General features: G+C 39.1%; 1 protein-coding gene across 1 annotated transcript in view; it reads right to left on the bottom strand.

Moving 5' to 3' along the window:
- The window catches only part of Sema3c (semaphorin 3C), a 158,274-nt gene that overhangs the window by 23,491 nt on the left and 109,259 nt on the right, over positions 1-25,524 (bottom strand). Inside the window, exon 12 of the mRNA XM_036182788.1 lies at positions 15,776-15,998. Coding sequence (XP_036038681.1) covers positions 15,776-15,998 — 223 coding nt within the window. The remainder of the gene's footprint in view (positions 1-15,775; positions 15,999-25,524) is intronic.

Below are 25,524 nucleotides of genomic sequence, written 5' to 3'. Positions count from 1 at the left end.
TTTTTTAAGGGACATTGAATTTTATTTTATACCATGCCCTACAAATTGTGCACACAGTTGTGATTCTGAGAGCCTGGTAATCAATAACCATTCACATCAATTAAGAAGCAGTCTTAATTGAGAAAAGACACACAATCCCAAATCACATACTAATCTCTCTCCTTTTTCTCTCTTCAGCCCAGTGACCCAGGATGTCAAACACTGCAGCGTAGTATATGACTTTAAGATCACTGCCATGTAAGTTCTAGTATTTGTTTTTAAAGTCAAACATTATAAAACAATAAACAAATGTGTAAAATGCCCACATTCCCTCATTATACTTTTTAGGGTCAATTCATGGAAGGAACAAAATGGTAAAGCCAAACAAAAGCTGAAAATCACAGGCAAGTGGAGGCTTTGCAGTCATTAAGGAAATGTGATTAGGATTCCATCACCAGCAGTTTAAAAAACTGGATCTAATCAAGTGGCTGCCTCATTGAAAGCCAGGTTAAACATCCATCCCAAGTCATTTTCCTGTTTGAGTAGCAAACCACTGCTGCTTTATTCTTTCATTGCTACTTTTATAATTTGAAAATAAAATGGAAAAACAAGTAGTACTCTCACACACTCCTGGTAGACAATTGAAGAACTGTCTTGTTGACATTCTCATCAGCCTCAGTCACAGGTGCTGACTCTACCATATCCTTGGCCAAAAGTGGCATCTTAAGTGTCTCCATTTAAGGGGACACACTTGGAGTGGTAGTACGCATCAAAGGAAAGTGCACGGTATTTTCCAAAGTTTGCTGACGTGAGAGTTTCTATGGTCAGGTAACTGAATGTACTGAGTGTACCTAAGTTAAAAAGCAGTTCGTTGGAGGAAGATCTTCTCAGGAAGTTAAAATACATCTCTGCATTGTAAGAAAAAGAAATAAAATAGGATTCGTTGGTTTTAAGTTCCACTTGCTGATAGCATTTAATTTTACTCGGTTCCTTAATTCCTCTAGTCATGTTCAGTGACATAAACTTTCAAGCACGTGGACTTCAGATTACCTCAGCCAAAGTCACCTATGAGTTTACCAAAAATGCAGATGTTGTTTCCCATGTTAAATCACAGGAGAAATTTTTAGAAGTACTGCTGATGTATAAGCTTTACTGAGACACATACTCCTGCTCAAATATTTGAGACTCCCCAGTGACAAGCAGTATAATTGTCAATAAATGTATTCAACTTCCTTGTAGTTGTCTATATTGATCAGAGCAGGATCACCAAATCAATTTTGATAGAGATTTATGAAACTTTATTTCCATTTTGTATAAATTAAGCTGAAATAACACATTTGTAATTAATGTATGAAATAACATATGTCCTCTATAATACAGACACTAAGTAAAACTTCTATGAAAAATTATAATCAATAAAATTCAGGTACTTCAAAAATCAGACAGACATGAAATTTCATAAGAATACTCAGTCTTCAAAATTACTGTTAGTGATGTAAGCTGGAGGGGTTGCAAATACTTTTGAAAGAAATCTGAGGTAAGTCTTTCTGAATGTCACTTAACGGCCATTGGCTAATGGAATCAGGGATGCTGGAGAAGTTTCCCACAGTGAACAATGTAAGAATGGTAAACTACATGAAGAACTCTTTCTAATTTAGTTAGTTAATTATGTGCACGTGTGAGTGTTCAGCATGCCCACTTGTCATGTGTGAGTGAGGCAGTCAGAGGACAGGCTGCAGAAGTACATTTTCTCTGATTATCATGTGCTTTATATGACTCGAACTTGGGTCCTCTGGCTTGGACACACAGGCCTTTTCCTACTGACCCATTTTGCCAGACCCAGAGGCAACTCTTTTTGTAGACCATGAGGCACAGGATCCTCACATGCTAACCTTCAGGATCACTCCACTTTCTGCCTGGAGACTATCTCCCAAAAGAGGTTCTGGGAGCGCAAGTGCAGTGTGGATGTCACACCGAGGTGAGGAGCAGATAATGGAATTTGGAGCAGCAGCACCGGGGATGGGCTGTCCTTCAGGGTAGCTGGCAAGATCTGGGTGGGATGAGATGAGGGGGACGGGACTATGAGCTAGTCGGGAGGGTATACTGGAGTTCTGCAGGTGCTGGGAGAGGAGAAGGGAAGCAATGCTGTTGGAATCTAAAATGTTAACCTCACTCAGATCTCACTAACATCTTGATAATACTTGATCTCCGCAAAGACTGAGATTTTCATAGGTCATATATTTGAAAGTTAAGACCTTGTTTAGATCTAGCCTAAAAAAAAAAAAAATCAGTAACCCGACTTAATAAGGCTAAGAAAAGAACTTGCAGCTGGTTTCCTGCAAAACCTGGTTGGTTTACATGAAGCATATAAACCCAGCAACCAGAAGAGCAAGACCTAATACGGTCAAAGTCAAAGCAATACCATGCTCCTCACAATACTGAGTTCTATTAGGAGAAGGTAACAGATCCAGGGTAACAAGGGCTGATGGGGTGCAGCCCATCTGTTGCCCATCCTAAGGGGAACAGCGCCAGCAATGCCTAAGAAAGATTCTGGATACCTCCGACCATACTGAAGACATGCTACACTATTTTCTCTTCCTGTTTTAGGGACCATTAAACCCTGACTAACTAAACAAACACACAAGCAACAACACTTATTCAGGATTCAGTGACAGTAAAACATGATCTGCACCCCTCCCCTTGGAAATAGCCAAACTTCTCTATTTGCAATAGCTGACCCTATAAGACAAATATGCATTTCTAGCATAACAACTTGCTTGTGAGTTGAGGATCACACTCCATTTTTATTATGAGACCATTTGCTAACTCTATACACAGCCCTAAATTTCAAGCATTGTAATATTTTTGTCTATTTAAAAATCTCTTATGGTGATAAAATCTGTCCTTGAACCAATTTATTATAAAGCCTGACCTGTATGGATGTGAAGTTGTTTACTTTGCTTGGGTTGAAGATTTCTATGTAGAAAATAGTACTCTGTGCTATTACAAGGTATGGTCAAGGCCTTGCAAGACATCTCATATATGTGTACATTGATATTTCCTCTTCCAAATTTTCTGAATTTTAAAGTACATTCTGAGGGAGTAGGGGTTTAAATAGATTGCTAGTAGGCAGACATGTCAAGAGAGAGACCACACACAGGTAATAAAAATAGTGCACTTTCCAGCTTCTGCCTCATATTTCTGACCCGAGAAAAAGGCCTAAAGGTCTGGAGGGCTTTATATCATGTCAGTAGGCCTTTCTTGCCAATGGGCCAGTTTGCTAAGTTCAAGACTGGACCAGGATATGCTTACCTCCAAATTATGACCCTATCATCCTTCCTGTCTTGTTCAAACTGAACAACCCTAAGTTAGGGAGAAAAGACCCATGTAAAGAACCTTCAAACCCCCAGCCCACAGAAGAGTCCGGATCTCAGACTTCACAGGGCTCAGTGTGCTTGAAAGGGCTTTTCTCTCAGCGTGCCTTGCTCCCTCTTTGTTTCTTACTCTCTTTCTGTGCCCTCTGTGCTTTTCTGACTCTGTCTGTCTGTCTGTCTCTCTCTCTCTCTCTCTCTCTTTCTGTCTGTGTACGTGTGTATGTTTCCACTACCCTCATAAAAGCATTTTTACCAGCTGATTCTGTCTGCTGTGTCTGATACGTACCCTGAGAGTTTCCCAGCCTTTTAATTCTTTAAATGCCAGAAAAGAGAAGCCAGATTGAGAAGCCTAGATGTTAGCAGTTTGGTTTAAAATAAGGGATGGTAAACTACAATTTATTTTTCTTCTTTTATAAACAGCTTTTTACAATAAACATTTTCAACTTAAACAAAATTTTTAAAAAATTAAGAGATTGATTCAAGTAAAACTATAAAGTAAAATCATGTCATGCTTTAAAGTAAACAGTTTGTAAATCCCCAGCAGAAGAGTGGCTTAAGGTACCCTGCTAACTAAAGACACCACAGTTGTGTTCCTATCAGCAGTTGTTAGAAGGGATGCTTCACACAATGGTGTCCTGTGATGAGCACAGCTCTACCCTGTAACGGGCGGGCGGGCGTTTGCAGTAAGCACTGGGTGGTGAAGGAGCTGCTTGCCCCAAGTGGCATGGTTAACAGCGCATCCAGAACTGCTTCCCGGTAAATCATGTCCCTACACATGCAATCCAAAATTGTGACCCGTAAATTTCCCTTTGTCTATAAAATATGGGTATTGCAATTTCCTTACACAGCTGACAGGCTGCTCAAGATCAAAGGAGACAAGCTGTGTGAACATTCCCTTTAAACTCAGAGACTGTTCTGAGCTTACTTTCCTTGGCCACTTCCTACTAGTCTCCACGTGTGACAACACCACCCAAGCTTCCCATAAAACCAGCGCTTTGCTCTGTAATTTCCAAATGCCACCAGCAGCTCTAGCTGGGATTTGTCATGAAAGTTATTTTCTCTCTCTCTCTCTCTCTCTCTCTCTCTCTCTCTCTCTCTCTCTCTCTTTAAATCTTCCTCTTGCTCTCTTCTCTTTCTTTCCTTTGTTCTCTTCTGTTCTCTTCTCCTCTCTTGCCCTTCGCTTTATTTTCATGTCTCCACCCTTGCTTCCCCTGCCTCTTTTGCCTGGTGCTGAGCATCTATAACTAGCTTGGGGGTGAGATGGAACAGATGGATCTTCAAAGCTCTCTGGTCACTATTCTAGCCATTTAGTGATTTTTGAATTCAGTGAGAGACTGTCTCACATAAAAAGTGTGATAGAGGACAATACTTGACATCTACATCTGGTGCACACACAAGCACACACATATACCTTACACACATATGCACACATTAAAAAACAAAACAAAAAACAAACAGCTTCAAGTTTATAATGCAGCCATACTATGTATGGTTCTTCTGTTCCTGTGCAGGATGCAACAATAAATTTCAAACACAGAGCTGTGCTCAGCCTTTCTACTTACTCAGGGAAAGAACTACTCTTCTGAAATTAATGAATTGTATGATCATGGATCAACCTCTTCTCCAGCACCATTTTCATCATATGATGAGCTCTTCTGCTTAGCTTTGAAGCTCAAATCATTTGGTCCAAATGGCTTGGAACATCCTTGCATCTGGATTTTCAGATAAGGAAGCTCATTCCCCTGTGGTCACATCCAGACCCACCATTAGCTTGTCCTTGTTAGCCTTTCCCTTCCCTCTGGATACATCCACACACATGAAGAGGATATGCTTTTCTCAATGCCCCTAGTACATAGAGAGATAGTATAATATGGGAAGCAGCAGCATGTAACAAGGACATTCAAATATAATGATCTTGTCTGTTGCTTCTTCCTGCCCGCCCTGTCTTTCTCAAGGTCACTTCCTTTTATTGCATGCTTATTTCATGAATAGTCCTCACTCTTACTAGAAACTACTTCAAGGAACTTTCAGAGTTAAACCCTTATCACTATAGTTCCCTAGGCTGGCCTCCTCACTGTCAAGGACTCATCTAACACACACTTGGCTAATGAGGCTCCTCTCCTATCTCTAGCACAGCACTCTCGGCTGAAGTACATTTGTAGTAACACCCTCTTTGGCTTATCCATCTGGAGAGTCCACCAAAACTTCAATCCAATGTGATATACAGACTTTAGCTTTAGTTCAAAGCTGTTTCCAATGGCACTGCAATCCTAAATAAGCCATTCAGTTCATCAAATTCTTAGTTCATACACTTAGAAAGGGAATGAGAATTTCATTTTGCTGTGTTATTTTAATGAAACACTGAAATTTATAATATAAATTAAGTATATATTATATTGTAAATTAAACTTTATATCTGCACTTTTGATGAAAATAGCCACTGTTTTTCATAATAGATGCATAATAGATCAAAGAAAAGGCATATTTTCTAATATTCATGCTAATACATATAAACCATATGATATTCCTTCTAATATATATAAAAACCATACAATCAATAATATATATATATATATATATATATATATATATATATATATATTATGACAACAGCAAATTTGTTATCATCTCATCTCTTCCTCTTTATAATTCTTGATCCAGATAATCCCTTTGAATCTTCAACTTCCAATTCCTATTTTATATGGGCATCATTTCCTCCCTTTGATATACAAATGCTATCTTTCTTTTGGCCATTTTAATGTACTTTCTTCATTAGTATCACAGGGTAGATGAGATGGCTGAGTTGGGTAAGGGCAACAGCCCACCTGAGCTGGTTTCCACATGGTGAAAGGGACAACCTCCCAAATCTCTTCTCTGCCCTCCCCATCCATGCCATTTCATGAAAGCACATGTATACATGCATGCATGCATTCAAAGTAAACATAAAACAAAAATGCTTTAAAATGAATATAAATGTGGCTGTCATATTCTAAGTTAATTCCTGATAAGGCACAACAAGGAAATGTGATTTGCTTGAAGGCAATAGTGAAATGCAAGCCGATAGGACCTCAGTGTCATAGTTGTGCTGTGTTTTATGATACTCAGTTAACAGATTAAGAACGTGATTCTGCCAGCCTTAGAGTAACCAAGTGCTGTGATGACAAGGCACTGCCGTGGTTTCTTACTGCACTGCCACTCAGCAATTGAGAAAGAAGAGTCATCTGAAATGTGGTGTTACCCTATGCATTAGTTAGTTAGTTAGTGCTGACTTCCCTTTCAGAGTGTAAAAACAGAAAATGTGATTAATATTATTTCTAAGTTCTTTATATTTACCAGTTAAGCTGGACCTCAAAAGCTGATTGAATTAGTTTTAAATTGCTACATAAATAATTGTTAGTGATTTAGTGTTTTTGAATAACACCCACTGTTCCTCTTAGTATTGTGGGGACTAGAAATTCAACATGGGTCTCAGAATGCAAAAATCAATATTTTGAGCATCACAATGTACGTTCTAGGGAAAACTGGTTTTCTGTGGTTTAAAAATTTTAGAGACTTCTTATCTTCCTCCACATATGATTGCCTTCTTCCATCTGAGGGACATTCTGACATTGCTTTCATTTTCTGACTACAGCAAAGACAAAGCAGCTTCTTTTTTTTTTTTTTTTTTATGAGCTACATGTTTGTGTTGCGCACATCCACACAGTTCAGAAAAATGCCCCTTTCTCAAGGTCAGAAACATTAAACACACCTGGGAGAGCCTTTTGCCAGTTAAGTACCATATTTCCAGTTCCAGGAACTATAAGAAAGATATTTGAATGCTCAGTATTCTGCTACTACATCAGTGGAAAACTAAACCAAGCATACATGTAAATAGCACACTGTTAATGCCACATACTTAGCTCAGAAGTTCTGCCTTAAAACTTTTCTATTCTAATTTCTCTTGAGTTTCACGCTGTAAATAAAATACTTCCTCTAATAAAATCTAAAATTTAAGCTGTTCCCTGTGCAATCATTTTTTTTTTCCAGAACTAGTCTCCATACAACCAATCACCACAAACAGCCAGTTGTAGTAGGAATCTTAATAGATCTTATTAATAAAATCAAATCTGAGGTCAGTTATTGGGGTGAATGCTGGAAGATAAGAGAAGCAGAACAAGCCACAGCTATCTCACCTTCAGGTGATCCTGTTTCCTCAGGCTGGAAGCTTCTGAGTCCTCCTCCACATGAATCTCAGCTGAACTGTGCTGCTCCAAAGCCTGAATGCTAAACCAGCCAAATGCTTAACTAACTCTGGTGCCTGGTTTTCTCGCCTTACATATCTTTCCACTTTCTGCGTCACTCCCTGGGATTAAAGGCTGGGTTTCTGGGATTAAAGTCCAGTGTCACCATGCCTAGCTGTTTCTAAAGTGGCCTTGAACACACAGAGATCCGTCTAGCTCTACCTCCCAAGTGCTGGGATTAAAGGCGTGCACCACCACCGCCCAACTTCTGCTATGGCTTACTCTTCCCATTTTCTAGCCACCATTTGTGGCTCTGTATCTAGTGGCTGTCTGTTCTCTGACCTCAGATAAGTTTATTTCGGGGAACACACAATATTTTGGGGGAACACAATACCACAGCCAGTTAGTGGTCTATGGGGAGTCCCAGGAGGCCCAGCCTGGGGAGCAGAAGGCTGTGCATTCTTCTCTAAGGACAGGGGCTGCCAGGGCTGTCACCAGGAAGCTGGCAGTACTGTAAGAACAAAACCTAGCGCAGTGATTTACGCCTCACACTTAGACAACAGACTTCAGAAATCAGCATTGGAAGGGTCAAAAACATCTTTCTAGTCCTATGAGAAGAGGACTGAACAAAGACAATCAGTGATGGGGTTTGACTAAAGCCGTCCTCTTAAGAGTAAGAAAAATGTTGTGATAGAGTGGAAAGTGGGCCAACCTTACGGAGCAAAGCACTCTGCCTCTTGCTGAGAGCACTATACACTTGCATAGTCAGAAACCCTTCAATGTATCAATCCATTGTATAAAATCCATTTGAATTAAACAAGAAGCATATCAGGGTTTCCTATGTGTCTTGATGAATGTGTCAGACATTTTGGATACAGGTATAATTTCAATTCTAAAAAACCAATAAAATCTGTAAATGTAGGGATATTCCAAAACCTCTGGTGAAGTCATTCCAAAAACTCAGGTGAAGCCCTATTTTCTCATGTAACCATCCCTTGTCACAAAAAGTGTGTACTTCATGTCAGAATGGACTATAACTGGAAAGAAGGCATCAAACTTACAGGTTAAATTTTACAACAGTTAGTCTATACACAAAACTTCAGTCTGCTTCATCGAAATGTCTTTGACATTGTCTTTGTCTTCTCTGTCACCTCGTTAGACATGTCTGGCTCACATGTAGGACCTGTTGACAATGTTTAGATGAGGTGAAGTGTGTGATAGTGTTCTCACAAAGGAATGCCAGAGCCATGTCCTGTCAACTCATCAAAACATCCGTTTGACACGTGTGGATCAAACATGCTATTCAAAGTCAAATGAGAAAATGAAAATGAAATTAACTTCAGTATAAGAAAAATATAAATGAACTATGCTAAATAAAGTAGGAATTTGAATAGAAATGTTTAGAATATGAAATTGGTTTGCAGGAATCTGCATTCTGAATATGTTATAGTCAATATAGAAATAAATGACTTTACATGATCTAGAACCAGTGATAGATAATACATGAAACCCATTCTCTCATTCAGCCAAATAATTCCTCCAGAGCAGCTACTCTGAGTGATATATAGGAACCAGGTTTAACTAATACCAGATCAAGTCTCCTGAACCCATGAGGCCTACTTTCTTGATGTTTTGGTTATGAGACCAGCCTTTAACAGCTGAGGCATCTCTCCAGCCCTATGGAGCCTACCTACCTTCTTTTTGTTTCTTTGTTGTTCTATTCTTCTCTTGTGTGTTATATCCTGACCTCAGTTTCCCTTCCCTCCACTCTTCCTAGTCCCTTGCCCTCTCCTGCTCTCCTCTCCCCCAGATCCACTCTTTGTTTTCCTTCAGAAAAAGAGCAGGCCTTCCAGGGATATCAACTAAACACAACGTAACAAGTTACAATAAGACTAGGCACACACCCTCATATCAAGGCTGCATGCAGTAGGCAACCCAGGAGGAGAGAAAGTTTCCCAAGATCATGCAAAAGAATCAGAGACATCCCCCACTGCCACTGTTAGGAATCTCACAAGAAAACCAAGCTAAACCACTGCAGCATGTATGAAGAGGACCTAGCTCAGACCCATACAGGGTCCTTGACTATGGCTTCAGTCTCTGTGAGTTCCTATGACCCCAGCTTAGTTAATTCTGTGGGCTGTCCTCTTGTCCTTGTCTCCTTTGGCTCCTACAATCTTTCCTCTCCATTTTCCTCTGGATTGCCCAGGCCTGCCTAATGTTTGGGTGTGGGTCTCTGTATCTGTTTCCATCAGCTACTGGATGAAGCCTCTCTAACAAAGATTATGCTAGGCTGTCGTCTATGAATATAGCAGAATTATCATTAGGAATCATTTCATTGACTTTTTGTTTGTTTGTTTGCTAGTCCTGTTTGGTTCTACCCTAGATATCTATTTTTTTGCTCTTGGCACTCCAGGAAGTTTCAGGGGTGGGCTCAATCTCCTGGCATGGGCATCAAACTGGACCAGTCATTGGTTGGCTACTCCTACACATTCTGTGCCACCATTGCCCCAGCACATCTTGCAGGCAGGATGGATTGTAGGTCAAAGGCTTTGTGGCTGGGTTGGTGTCCCAGACCCACCACTGGAAGCCTTGCCTGGTTACAGAAGATGGCCGGTTCAGGAAACCTACATACATTCTTATAATTACTCTTGGGGTTACTCAGAGAATATTATGAGGGTTAGATGAAATTACTCATATACCCAGCAAAAGCAAACATCATTGTAATAATAATAAAATATTTCAGAAATCATAGTATTTATTTACTTACTGAAATACAATGATAAGCAATGTGTATTATAAGCAGTCTAAATGATAATTATATGAGATTTCTGCCTTTCAAAGAACATATTTCCAAGGAATAGCTTATTAGAAGATATTCCATTGTTTGAGACAATTATTTTCAGAGATTAAAAATATATTTTGGTTTTAGTAAATTATCATTTCATTGTATAATTTATTTTCTATTATTTTAAATAGATTTGTGTGTGTGTGTGTGTGTGTGTGTGTGTGTGTGTGTGTGTGTAATATGAGAGTGTGTGCATGTATGTGGGCTTGCATGTGTATGAATGAGTGCTGGCAAGTATGCCCTGGTTCTTGTGTGGAGGTCAGTCAATAAACAAAACCACTTTCATTTAGACATTCTCTCTTCTTGTTTACTGCTGGTATGTTACACTAACTGGCCTACAGACTGCCAAGGAGTGCCCTGTTTCCACATCCTGTCTCCCCATGGGCATGCTGGGATGGCAGATTCATGTGCTACTGCCTCTGGCTTTTAAGTGGGTTCTGCAGATTCACACTCAACTTGTCGAGTTTATATACTAAGTCTATACCCACTGCGTCAAGTCCGCATCTTACAAGGCACAGTTCATGGGAGAGCACTTGTCTTTGGATAGAGGATAGTTTTCTGATTTCTCTTTAATACTCCCCTCTTTGCTACTCTTCACATGATAAAGCAGCCATGGCAACATGGATTATCATCTTCCTCCCCTCAGTTCAGGCATAGTTCCACTGTGTTCCATCACTCCTGACTTCTGTGAAAATCCCTGCAGAACTGATGATAAACTCTCAGAAATTTGCAGATCCTGTCCTGGCAGGAAGTGACCCTTATAGTCATAAAACCCAAGTGATTTTAAAGAGATTTGTTCTCCATTCCTAAATGAGGGAGAAATGTGTACATCATCCTTAGAGGATTTTCATGAGTAGTTCTCAAATGATGGTAGTTTTTTTCCCAAATCAAACACATTTCTGCAGCTATCAAATTTTGCATGAGTGTTTTAGAGAGTTCTTTAAAAACTCAGAATTCCTGGCATAGCAGCTCATTCAGGATGCCATTTCAAGAGCAGCAACTGCCAACACCTCTAGTTATGAAGGAAGCAGTTATTCTCCAGTGTTGCCAGATATGCATTTTCAGTCTCTGCTCACACATGTGGCACACACTTCAGAATTCTGCATACTGGGGAGACTTCCTGGAGCCAATACTCCTACTAAGTACTCATCCAGTTAAACAGAAGCTAATTAGAAGCATGAAATGGTAAAGTCCATAAAACAGTTGTGGTGGAGGACCACTCACACTGAACCTACCTTAAAAAACCACAACACTATTAATCATCCTAAATCTTTAACACCCATTCACAAGAACACTTACCCTTTCATCAAAAATCACGTTATTCTGATTCACATGTAGTGCTAAAAATGTGGACTTGACAGAATGTGTCTGGACCTCACCCAGACACTAAAATATTTTCATAACTCCAGAAGCAAAGGGAAAAGAAAAGAGGCTAAAATCTCTTGACTCTGTAATAGAGTCTGCTCTGGGCCAATGACCTGGATATAAGTGGTAGATGGCAAAGTTAAAAGAGAAATATTAATCCCATGATAGCTTTTGCCTGCATGTTAAAACCTTCCTAAAGAATAAGAAGAAAATGTATATTAGTGATTAAAACAAATAGTTGATTTTATATGCACACAAAATGAGGTTTTTAAGGGGTAGTAGCAGGAATTATATGAAAATAATTAAGTAGTGTCAGCTTAAATGTTAACAAAATAGCATGTAATATATATAAGAAAATTTTATTTGGGGAAACATGAATACCTATACAGCCTCCATGGACTAGAAAATAGCTTCTTTAACTTTATAAAATTTCTATATTTATCAACCTAAATAAGCAGAAGTAATATCTTTCTGTAAAAGACCAAGGGATCTATGTAGGCTTTGCTGGCTGAAGAGATCTCTGTCTGTCTCCTTCTTGTCTGACCCTCTTTATTCTCCCTTCCTACACTCGTGTCTTGCTGCTCTCTGCCTTTTACTTACTTATGCTTCGAACTTCATGGCACATAAAGGAAAACTTAATCTTAGCTTTTGTAATTTGGGCTGTGAGCTTTAGCCTTTAAATCATGAGCCACCTCTTTGGCCTGATAATTTACTTGGCTATCTAGTGATCAGGTTAGAAGATTAGATCATCAGCATCTAAGACTCAATTAAATTCTATAATGATAATGAGTTGTTATAATAGATATCAGGCTTTGAGGTCACATAACCAAATTGGTCTGTGAGCTACACTTTCATTCACAATATTCACATTGGGTACACTTACATAATTACATAGTATCCTATTTGAATTCCAATGACCTGTCACATCAGTTATCTCTATGGAAACTTCCTTGACAACTGCTGCTTTCATTGAATTCCCTTGAAGGTTTCAAGATAGCAGAGAAGAAGGGAAACCATGACAATAGCTTTCTCTGTTGTCACCATAATTGGTGAACCATTATTCATCCATGACAGTGGAAATACTCTCCTATATTTACAAATTTGTCAACATCTAAAAAAAATTGATATTCTCCAACTTACATACAGAATTAGTCATGCATAGGGCAATGGTGCATGATTCTCCCAAAGGCCATTTCAGAAAAAGTTAAATGGTGTTCTGATAATGATATAGAGAGTATCTTTTTCAAAGAAATTTCATTTTATATCAGTGTACTAGTAATTCCAGTTTCATGTTGTTGAAACATTTGTTCAGAAATTATAGTGCAATCTAGTGGGACAATATGGACAAGGGTCAGTGGTTAAGTCAGTGACCACCTTTCCAGAAAGATGCTGTGGGCAGAGGCCTTGCCACAACATGCACTTTCCTACTTGGACCGAATCCTTAAGACACTCATGAGGTTTTTGCAAGCAATCATTAGCGAAGCCTCCACTACAATTAAAAGCCTTTGCCCAAAGACAGCTTTTGAAACAACACATGTATTTACATACACATACAAAAAATTCATGTCAAGGTGCCAGAACTACTGTGGGAAGAAGAGCTGAAGCATCTTTGCAGAACTATGCTACTTGCTGTCTTCTATTTAAGTAAACATTACTAAACATTTTTAAAAGACTAAAATTTTATCCATGAAATCTACATACATCATATAGATTTTCAAAAGGAAGCAACCTCACAGTGACATCAACATCTACCTTCTAAACAGGCTTCAAGTCAAGCAAGCAGAAAACAATCACCTAGCTAACACAAGACACTGAGAAAAGTGGGACTCTGAATTGCCACTTTCTTTCAAGAAATACAGGGTTTTTTTCAATGCAAACTCCACCTTGAGCGTTCTGTTGATTTAAATACAACTCTTTGTAGTAGTTTCAGGAATCATCTATGAAAGCATATGTACATGCAATTGAAGACTGTCTTTTGGGGGCATGCATGAATTAATTTTATTGCCTGCGTAACAGTGGATACACTCACGCTTTTAAGTTCAGCCTGACAAATATTTATTGGGCTATCAAAACCCTGTGATATGCCTATAGAGAAATTATAGACTACAAAGAGATCAAAGCATGAGAAGAATGTACCACAGTGAATAAAATATGGGGGAGTGTATAAGTATTAGAAAGTTTTGGAAGAGTATAAATGGAGTTTGCACAAAAGTGTTCGAAATGCTAATTCAACTATTGACTTGCCAAGGATTAATGACACACTTTGTAAATGCATTTGCACATGATACATAATTAAAGCAAAGCAAATAAACAAGGTGGTCAAAAGAATGTATATGAATAGGAGGACATGGAAAAAACCTGCAGATATACCAACATACAGGAAGAATGAGGAGAACTGTATGACACATGGCTGAACCAACAGACAAAGAGAGATTCTGAAATGCCACATGATACAAAAGCAGGGAGGTAGGTTAGTGTTTAATAGGATAAGAACATTCAAGGCCCTGGTGAAATCTGCAGGGAAATAGAATTGGCAGTGGTGAATACCATGTTCTGTGTGTGGAAGAAGCTTCCTAAATCAAAGTTGGTATAGGATAAAATGAAAGAATCTAGGGATTAGGATTATAACTGGCAACAAAAGTCCTGGAGAAGGCAGGATAGTCAAGATATAAGGAATGATTAGATCAGGAAGGAAGGATTTTATGCTTCAGAAGTCAGGCAAGTGAAGTGGGAGCAGGGAAAACCCAGGTTCTTCCAGGCATGCCAAAAAATACATTTTAGAGGATTCTCTGTCTCTAGGATTTCAAACAAAAGTTATGTGTGAATGAAAGCTCCAGATCCGAGGTTTTAGCTGCAAAAAGGGATAAAATAAGAACTTCATGAGAAGAGCAGGCTGGAAGTTTTATTTAGCCAAGAAAAAGTAACCACATTTTGAAGCTGATTGAAATCTGAGTGCATCTCCTTCGACTGAGGGGACGTACCCCACAACTGCCACATTTTACAGTGGCTTTCACAGGCCTGCTTTCTATTGTTTCCTTAATTAGAAGACACACCGAGTACTTCATGGAGTCGTTTTTACATTCTAGAAGGACAGCTGATGAGATCTGTATCACTGCCTGCAAGGCAGTAAGTGTGTGGAGTTTTCCTGCTTAGACAATATGGAGGAACCTAGCAGACACTGTATAAATGAAGTCAAGCAAGAATGGAATTTGTAATCAGCCCAGCAGGCAAGGCTCCTTTCTCTCTTCTAGTGATTTGCAAACACAGAGTGCATTAGAAGCAGCAGAAGGGCTTGCTACCATACAGATGGCTGGGCTTCAGATCGGGCTTTCTAGAAGGAGGGGCTACAAATATATTTCTAACAAGGTCTGGGTGGTACTGATCTTGCTGGTCTGGCGACCACACTGTGAGAGCCAGTGCTATCAAACACTTTAAACTCACTGTCCCCAGTAAAACAGGCCTCTGGAAATAAGACTGTTTTTATTGAATTTCTGGTAAGAGAAATTCAATTTAGGAGTTGCGGGCTCTATTAACATAGTAACTATGATATTTTCTAAATAGCTCTCTATACTTAAGTCCACTTGCCAATGTTACAGAACGTTTCATCTATCACTATCACTCTAGAAAATAACTCCAAATATTGATTAATAAGTCACCGACTCTGCTTTACTTCAGAGGAACTTCATATTTAAAACTTCCTTCTAGTCCCCAATTTAGCTGATTATTTTTCTTTCTCACTTTAATATGGATAAGGAACTGTTTTGGATGCTTTGAATATATGAACTTCAGTTGTTTCTCACAACCACATAAGTAATTTATTTTATTAACTCCATTTACAGTTGTGAAATATGAGGCAGGGGGAGGTTGAAGCCCCCACTAATGGCTAAACAAAAGGAAACATTGGTATCCTTTTAGGCTCAATATTTTGGTGTTATCTTTTTACCTAAATTACTGAGCATTCCGTACAGTACACCATGAGCATGAACACCTACCTGTCCCTAGAAACAGGACATGGTATCGTCCGTCGGCAGCATTCACACGGTCCACAGCTATCTTGGTATACTTGTAATCAGTGCCTATTCGGACGAGTAGGGGCCTTCTGTGGATGGGGTAGATGGCATTGTACATGAGAGGATGGTTCCTAATAAACGTGACAACATCATCGGGGAAGTCCTTGGTGGTCCTCATATTGGGTGTGAATGCCCCTCCTGGACACTGAAAAACAAAAAGAAAAGAAAAGAAATTAATAAAATGCTTTCTTTGTCTTAATTACAATCATTTTCAAAAGTCTTAAAAAGTTTTAAGTACATTGGAGATTCAATGAGAAGAAAATGAATATGCTGATCCTATAGATAGATCACTATCTATGGAAAGTTAATACAGGAGATGCATTTAATTAGATAACTGAATGACATATCTCCTTATTCTAGAGTGTTTTCACAAAGGGGCTGATGTACCTTTGAACATGCTCCAACTTTTTCCTCTTTTCATCCATTTCCTATTCTGTACCAGGAAGTTTACTGCTAGCAAAAACACTCATGGAAACAATCCAATGCTGTTATGGCTTTAAAACAGATTAAATGGCCATTATCACATTCAGTTAGAATTCTAATTTAAAGAGTCTCTTTCCATAGGCTCTTCTTTCCCTGAAGTTAAAGCCCAGCTCAGTGTGGGGGATGAGCTCTGATAACTCCCCTCTGGAAGAGTCCAATAGCTTTAGAGCAAAACACCAGCAGCTTAGGATGGCTTACCAGCTCCTATCTGCAGAGTCAAGCTTGTAGTTAGTGCTATCCCTGAGTGTCAGGAACAATCATTTGTAGGTCTCGGCATGTGCAGTTGCCCATCTGACTTCCTCTGCTACAGGCCCTGGCTTCCTGTTTCCTCATTCAGTTCTCAGCTGAAAAGTTACTTCCTCCAGTGTGATCACATCGGAAAACTGCTCTTTCCCCACCTCTCCTCTGTCTCTGTGGCTGGGATTCCCTTCACAGCCCTTTATGAAACAGTACTTTACATACAGATTCTTTCATCTTTACTGCATGTTTGTTGCCTAGGTTAACTGTGTTAGTAAGAAGTGCCTATTTTGCCTATTATTTTATCATATAGCAAAACTGGCAGTAGTTGATGTCTGGTAAATGTAGTTGAGGGAGTGATTATAGTGATTATAGGCCTGAAATTAGTGTAAGGATCAGATGAAATGAGAGATTTGCTTCTATCCCGAAGAGGAATCATTAGAGCCTCAAGGTGTCAGGGCAGATAGAAAGTAGCAATGACATCAGGAAAACAGACAACTAGAAAGCTTCCACAGTTCTGGAAGGAGAACCAAGAGAACTTCTGAGGAGGAAGGTAAAACGGAACCGCTGAAGCTTGGAGCTCAAATTCACTCACTAATAGCACCTGAGTGCTAAGTCCTGTGAACCAAATGGTCTCATACAATATATCAGCATGTACAAACAGTGTGTGCCTAAATTTATTAAATACTTTATAATATTACTCTCAGAAACAAAAATAAGTTCCATGTTTTTCTGTAAATAAAATGCTTCTGCTTTATTTAGACTTTATTTATTTAGACTTTAAGGGAGTTTTGTATAAAACAAACAAAGCCAAATTGCTGTTTTTACCATCTGGACTGTGCAATAAGGACTGTGACCCACTAGAAAGTTATGCTTCAAACAAAGCTGATAATGAACTCTCATAATCAACTCTTTATTCCCTTGAGGAATATAGGGTGAACATTGTGAGATTTTAACAGAAGATAGAAGTGGGGAATTTTGTGTGAAATCTGTCAAATCTTTACTGCCAATTTTGTTAAGAAAGAGAAACAACATTGGAAACTAAGCAATATGTGTCATCCTCTATGTTGAATCCTTACTATATCTGGATAGTGACATCAGTGCCTTTGGGTCAGCATGGACAGACACACATTTGCACAAACCTCTCAGCAAAATACAAATGCAAACCCATTATCATGAATTTAAGTTTTATGTCAAGACCAATTTAGCCAAGAACTTTTTTATAGGACACACACACACACACACACACACACACACACACACACACACGTATCCTCTTTTTAGAGAAAAGCACCAAGAACAATTAAATGACTGACAGAATAAATAATAAAAGACAGCCTGTCACTGGATATTCCCATGACTTGGGAATATGACTTCATTATAAGGAAAAGCATTATATTTAAATATTTCTGTTTATAAATTTCTCCAAAATGAAGACCAAATGGGGACAAAGAATTTAATTTGAGGTTGTTCAAAGCTGACAGTTGTGTTCCATACTTCTTCAAAGTGTGGGTTATGGGTGTTTTCAGCCCTCATTTTTCACACAAAGTGGAAAAAGCATGCTGCCCACTGAATGAAAACATGGAAAGAACAATGCAAGGGCAATTTCAGCAACTTCAGATGCTCTGAAGACACCACTAATTATGGCTTGCTATGTTGATCCATCTCTGTAAGTGTTTGTAAGCGTTCTCGTTGGTACATGCTAAAGAAGTGCAAAGTTAACTTACATTTCTAGGCAATTTATATAGTTCCTAGTCAGTTTGGTAGTTTGATGTGTGATTACCTTTAAAAACTATTTCTTTTATTTTTGAGATTATAATATAATTACATGGTTTACTCCTCCCCCTTTCCTCCTTCCAAGCTCTCCCACATATTTCTTCTTGCTTTCTTTCAAATTCGTGGCTTCTTTTCTCATTAAATACTCACTTATATACATATATGTGATGACCTTGTTAAACTATCAGAGCCCTAGTTAGAAGTTTTACTTAAAGATGAAAATCTTAATTGAAGCTTTGTTAGAGCTGCTCAAAATCATGCTGGTTAAATACATAACACAAACCAGTATTTAAAAAATATATTTTTATTATTGGTGGTGGTGGTGATATTCGGGAGTGTGTGTGTGTGTGTGTGTGTGTGTGTGTGTGTGTGTGTGTGTGTGTTTCAAGGACAGCTTTGTGGAGTCAGTTCTCTGTTTCCATTTCTACAAAGGTTCCAGGAATCGAATTCAGGTCATAAGGCTTGCTTAGCAAGTTCCTTTATCTGTAAGCTATCTTGCCAGCCCCAAACTAGGGATCTTTACATTTCTTCCCTCAGCAACTCCTCTCACACTTTTGTTATGTATATACAATGTACTCCTGCCTTAGAAATAAGTCTCCTCATATGACATCATTTTCAAATTTAGAAAAGAAGTAATCCTGATTATGAATCATTCTGCTGATTCATGCCACAGGATTTATAGTCAAGACAAACTGAGTTGTAAAAATGGTAACAAGATAAAACGTTGACTTCCCCACTCAGTATGTACTAGTGATTTTCCTCATTGTAAACCTGGCCAGGACATTTAGTTGTGTGTGACACCTCTTTCATCATCATCTGGTACAGGGAAGCATGTATATTGGGACCTTGGGATAATATAAACCATATTTTATTCTAGAAATTTCAGCAGTTCAAATTTCACTCCGAGGCCTTTTATCTCTTCAGAGTTGATTATTGTTCAGACAAATAGACACGTGTTCAAGTTTAGCTATTTAATTAGACATAAGGGTCTGTAAATTAGACTTGAATCATTGCTGTAATATATACCCAACCGCCTGTTACTGGAGGGACCATAGAGCCTAAGGGGTAACCTCCTACTGTGATATTTTCCTAGAGCAATAGAATTTCTAACTGCACTGTAAATATGTATCTTTATACCTATAGATAAATGTCGCTTTCACTCCTCATCAATGAAGCTTCTTTTAGCTGCAAATGGAGACTATTATGGAGAATCACAATTGGTTAAAATGCACATAGGTGACTGTGAGGTATCCAATCCAAGTCAGCATACATCTATCTACAATATAACCCCTACACCTAAGAATGGAAAAACCTTAGAAGAAGGGGTAAAAGTTTGAATGAGAACATATTACTAGCTGGTGTCCCCTAGACATGACCAGATAGCTGCTCCATGGGATACCAGCAGAAGAAAAGACCTGCCTAGGGCTGGAGAGATGGCTCAGAGGTTAAGAGCACTGACTGTTCTTCCAGAGGGCTTGAGTTCAATTCCTACCAATGACATGGTGGCTCACAACCATCAATAATGAGATCTGGTACAGGCTGAACACTGTACACATAATAAATTTTAGAAAAAAGACCTGCCTATTGAATACCAGTTCACATGCCAACATGAATGTGGACATTTCACAAGGTCCCACCACTCGAAGAAGAGCTCCCAAGAGTGAGAATCAGTTTTATCAGGCCCCTCCTAATAGGTCAGGCAATCCAATGTGGTTACCCCTAATCACATGTCCATAAGAGCAACATTAAATAGACCCAGAAGTTGTGCATATGTTTTTTGTGTAATAATAATTATAAAAACAAGAACAATTACAGAAAAGATGATGAATTTGAGAATGCTGGGGTATAGGAGAATTTGGAGGGATAAAAGAAGGGTGGAAATGATGTAAATACAAAAAGAAGAAGATGGCATAATCACTACGCACCATCATAAAACATTGACATTCTGTAGGTTAATTTTATTATACAGATCATCATTAAATCATTTTAGTTAAACTCCTAAAGGATTTGTTTTCCCTACTACATTATCCCACTCTTATGAAGCAGTGGTAAACACCCCTCTCTGAGATATTTTGACGGAAGTGCCAATAGAGAGGCTCAAATAATGACTGTCGTGTAAAAAGGACATGGACGGTTGTGTCGCTGTCAAACTCCTGAGCTACACTCATGTTCATAAGCACTGCCACCTCTCATCTTCCTATGCTCTCCTCCCCAGAGCTGTGATGAAAGTCTTCAAAGTCGATACAGTTCTTAACTAATACGTGTGTGTACCTCCTTTGAACATTTATTTTATCCAAATACCATTTGATGAGTACTGTAGTGAACATTACAATGAGAAATTACTGTGACTTTCTAGATACAAGCACACTAATAATGTAGATAAACATCCTGTTTTTGACAACAAAGTAGTGACTGGAGACACACATAAAATATAAATGACAGAGCATGGTTCAGGACTGATTGTCATGCACATGAAAGTGTCAGTATTTAAAAATGAACTTATAGGGCTGATGAGGGCTCAACAGGTAAAGACATTTACTGCCAAATTTGAACACTTGAGTCCTATCCCTGATACATACATGGTGGAAAGTGCAAATTGACATCTATACACACACACACACACACACACACACACACACACACACACACCTCACTGAAATAAACACACAAGTAACATTATGGAACTGAACAGATAATATTTAGGAATATATATTTAAATATATATTTATCAATAGATGCATAAAACAACAATTAGTGAAATAAGAGGTATATGGGAGACCTTGGAGGGAGTAAAGGGAAGGGAGACATGTAATTAAATTATAATCTCAGAAATAAAGAAAACAAATTTAAGATAGCAGATAAACGTGACCGCTAGGACCAGTGCAGAAGAGCAGCAAGGGGGCGGCTGTGCTCTTTAGGAAACTGTCCTCCTTGGCCTACTGGGGGTTTTAGTTCTGATACACTTCAAAATGCGAGTTAAAAATAATCACTTTATAGGTTCTGCTTCGGCAGGATGTGCAGGCTATACAAAAAGTCTACAGAAGCCTCCCCCTCGCTGTGATAGGAGAAGGTAATTCATTAGCTCAGCCACAGAGAGTCTGCAGTCTCGCATGCCCTTTGCAACATCCCACAGGTGTCTTGTTTCTTCCACAAACTGAGATGCTTATGGGAAAACATCATGACACACTTGGCCACCCTCCCAGCACCTACATGGGCTTGCTGGTTGGGCTGTTTGCTAACACAGCTCCGTACACTGCTTTGAAGGAAGCACCTACTGGGAACATGAGAATGAGGGTATAGGATTTCTGCCAGTGTCATTGATTTAAAAACACAGTTATATATTTATGAGGTTGACCCAGCAACCAGACTACTGTGTGGAGAAATAAAGAACGACAATCACAGTTGATCCCTGGTTGGGACAACTTCAGAGACAGAGGGAGCATTCTTGACCTAGAGGAAAAGCACTGTTGAGGTTACTTGGCCACAGATCTGGCTGCAGAAGCAGGAAGCACAGGATTGAGGCCGCCACTGGCGGCTGAGCTGGAAAGCTGACTTCACGCTGTTTTGCTGGGCTGGGGGTGGAGTGACCAGATCTTTGGGTCATTCCTCCACCCTGCCCTGTTGATTCTCCAAGGATCACTCATCTGACAATTTCTGGATTTAAAGGAGCTGTTGTGGTCTCAAAACCAGATGTAAGAAACCACATTATAGAAAAATGTCCTAAGTACTGACTACTCCCTTTTTGCATGGAGTCTGTTCCAGATGTGTGTCACTAATTCCTGGCTTATTTCACACTGTTTTAGGACAGAGGAAAATGATTATTCGTAAGAGCTTTAAAAAATGGGACTGTTAGCAGAATTTTCTAATTTAGCATTGGTTTATTTGTGGAAAAGGATTGGTCTCTTCCCACAGTGTACACAATTATTGCTTTTCAGCAGAGTGGTTTTCTATGTTCTACTCAAAGCCCCGTGTCCATGTCAAGGTGGCTTTTAGGTGCCACTTGGGTGAAGAGCCATAGGTGGAATGAGACTGATTTCAGCTGCATAAATATCCCCACCATGGCTAATTTCACGTTACTGCTGGGATGCCTTTGGTTGAGAAAGGGCACAAATAATACACTGAGGAGGCAGAAGCAAGTTGGCTCAGAACCTTCTTCGTGAGATTCTCAGGCTCCCCCTGAATGAATGCAACTCTAAGCTACAGGATGAGGGGCATGGAATTTTTCTGAGTTTGCAAGCCAGTTGCTCCTGTACCATCTGTTCATACTGGAGAAAATACACCAAACCACAGCCACCTGTCACTTAACTAGGCCTATTTTTCCTCCTTTAAAGAGCCTAATTGACCTTCGAATCAAGTAGTAGTTAGGTTTCTGGACTTGCGTGAAGTAATCTGAGTGGAGTAGAGAGAGCTCTTCTTCACATGCTGTTTTCTCAGCCTGCCCTCCCTTCACTCCTCTAGGTAATCTGTGCTCCAAATCTACTATCGGATGTAAAGAACCCTGAGATGACTATATCTGTTGATTGTCTTTCTTGTTTGTAAAAGCAATTAATTACTCAGGCCTCTGCCCATGTTATCTTGAGCTGTGAGCATTAAGGAGGCACCATTAAAAAGGGACTTGTGGATTCTATAATCAAGTTAGTTGTTAGATCAATTGTAACATTTTAACCACAGTGTTGTTAGGGATCAATAATATTTCTCATAATTTTCAAAAGTAACTAAAAGTTATTTCTTCTATATAAAAACATATCAATGTTCAATCTTTAGGTTTCTTATCCAGAGAATCAAACTCATCTTTTTTTTAACTTTCAGGAGATAGAGTCCCTTTATGCTTAGTATATGATTAAAAAACCTTGACAGAAGAATAACTTAAGATGTTTAGAATATAAAGGACTAGACAATATAATAAATACCCTCTAATGACATAAAAATAAAGTGAGCCAACATTAGAAATTTTTTGTGGGATTCACATCTTGAATATGATTTATTAAGAATATTTATATCTACTGGGAAGAGAGGGAGAAAGGATGGTAGGAGTCACTGTGGTCAAGGACACCAAAAGAACCTGGCCCCCAGAATCAACTAAGCAGGGCTCATAGGGGCTCACAGAGACCAAAGTGGCATTCAAGGAGCCTGCATGGGTCTGTGCTAGTCTTTGCATACATGCTGTGGTTGTACAGTTTGGTGTCTTTGTGGGACTCCCAGCTGTGGAAATGGGGGTGTCTTTGACTCTTTTGCCTGCTCCTTGGACCCTTTTCCTCCTACTGGATTGCCTCCTCCAGCCTTGAGAGTATGGGCCTGGTCTCATTGCAGCTTGTTATGCCAAGCTCAGCTGATATCCTTGGGGGACCTTTTTTTTTTTTTTTCTGAAGGGAAACAGAAAAGGAGTTAATATGGAAGAAAGGGGAGGTGGGGGCACTGGGAGGAGTAGAAGTAGGGAAGTAGGGGATGCTTTGCTCAGGATGTATTATGAGGGGAGAATAAATAAAAAGAAAAAGAAAAAAAGAATAGTTGTATCTGTGTTCATCAGAAGGAGCAGTCCACAAGTTTGTTTCATTTTGTTGTGTTTTTGTCTAGCTTTAGCTTCAAGAGAATCCTGCTTTAGTGGAATTATTTTGGGAGTGTTCCTTATTTTATTTTATTTTTATGAACAGCATGATCAGTACTCCTGTCAGCTCTTCTATACAAGTTTGGTAGACTGGAGCAGTGAACACATCTGGTCCTTCTCTCCTTGGGGAGATTTTCTTTATTGTGCTTCAGTCTCCTGTGTTAGGGCTGGTTTAAGCTATTTGTGTTTTCTTCTCTTAACACTAGTAGATCATATACACTTAATAATTTATCAAATTCTCCTGGATTTATCAAGATTTCTGGGGTACAACAGTATTCTCTAAATTTCACTGGTGTACTCTCTAATTTTATTATTTTGAGTCTTCCGTTTCTTTTTGTCAGCTAAGCTAGGAATCAGTCAATTTCATGTATCTAGTGACTGTATTCTGCTTGATTGATTGTATGTATTGTTCTTTACATATACGTTTCAGTAATATCTGCCATGACACTGGGTAGTGGTGGTACACGCCTTTAATCCTAGCATTTGTGAGGCAGAGGCAGTAGATCTCTGAGTTTGGGGCCAGCCTGGTCTACAGAGTGAGTTCCAGGACAGCCAGGACTGCACAGAGAAACAAAACAAAATAGAGCACAACCTTGTGCCCTGACCTTCCTCACCTTGATGCCTGCTGTTTCTGAACTTGCCTTTGTCTTACTTTTCTAAGACTTTTAAGCACATTGTAGGTTATTTAAGGTATTTCGATATTTATTATTTATTTTATTTGACCTGCCAGTGTTTTGCCTGCATGTATGTATGTGTAGAATGTGTGTGCTTGGTTCCTGCAAAGGCCATGAAGGGCACTGCAGCCCCTGGCTGGAGGTACGGATGTCTGTGAGCCTCCACACGGGTGCTGAAAATCAAACGTGGGTCCCCTGAAAGAGCAGCAAATGCTAGTACGTGCTGAGCCTTACTTCCAGCCCATTTTAGAAATTAGACTTATTAATTTTATTTTATGTGTTTTACCTGTATGTATGCATGTCTGTGTATATGTGCATACTTGGTATCTACAAAGGTCAGAAGAGGGAACTGGTATACTGGAACTGGAGTTATAGATGATTATGAACCACCACATGGTGCTGGGAAGAGCAAGAGGCGATCTTGACAATCAAGCCATCTCTCCATGACCATTTTGACATTTTAATATAAACATTTACAGTCATAAATATTCCTTTTAGAACTCACCAAGCCACACCTCCAAAGGTTCTGGAAAGTTCTGCTTTCATTTTCATTAGGTTCAAGGATTTAAAAACTTTCCTCCCTAATATTTTCAATTAACTGCTGTTCATTCAAGCAGACACAGAAGTCAAAAAAGAAGTTAACATGACTTATCCCTAAGTTAATATTCATGTGAGTATCATGATATATGATGAAATTTCTTAATGTAAAAATGTAGAGAAGTATTATTTTAAAAAACAACAACAAGAAAAAAAAAAAAAAAAAAAACAGCCAGCAGGCTGGGCATGGTGGTGCATGCCTTTAGTCTCAGATCTTGAAAATTAGAGACAGGTGGATCTCTCTGAGTTCAAGACCAACCTGGTCTACTTAGTGATTTCTGGCCAGGGCTACATAGTAA

Source organism: Onychomys torridus, chromosome 3, assembly GCF_903995425.1.
Source record: "Onychomys torridus chromosome 3, mOncTor1.1, whole genome shotgun sequence".
NCBI classification, from domain to species: domain Eukaryota; kingdom Metazoa; phylum Chordata; class Mammalia; order Rodentia; family Cricetidae; genus Onychomys; species Onychomys torridus.
This window is presented reverse-complemented; position numbering and strand designations above follow the sequence as displayed.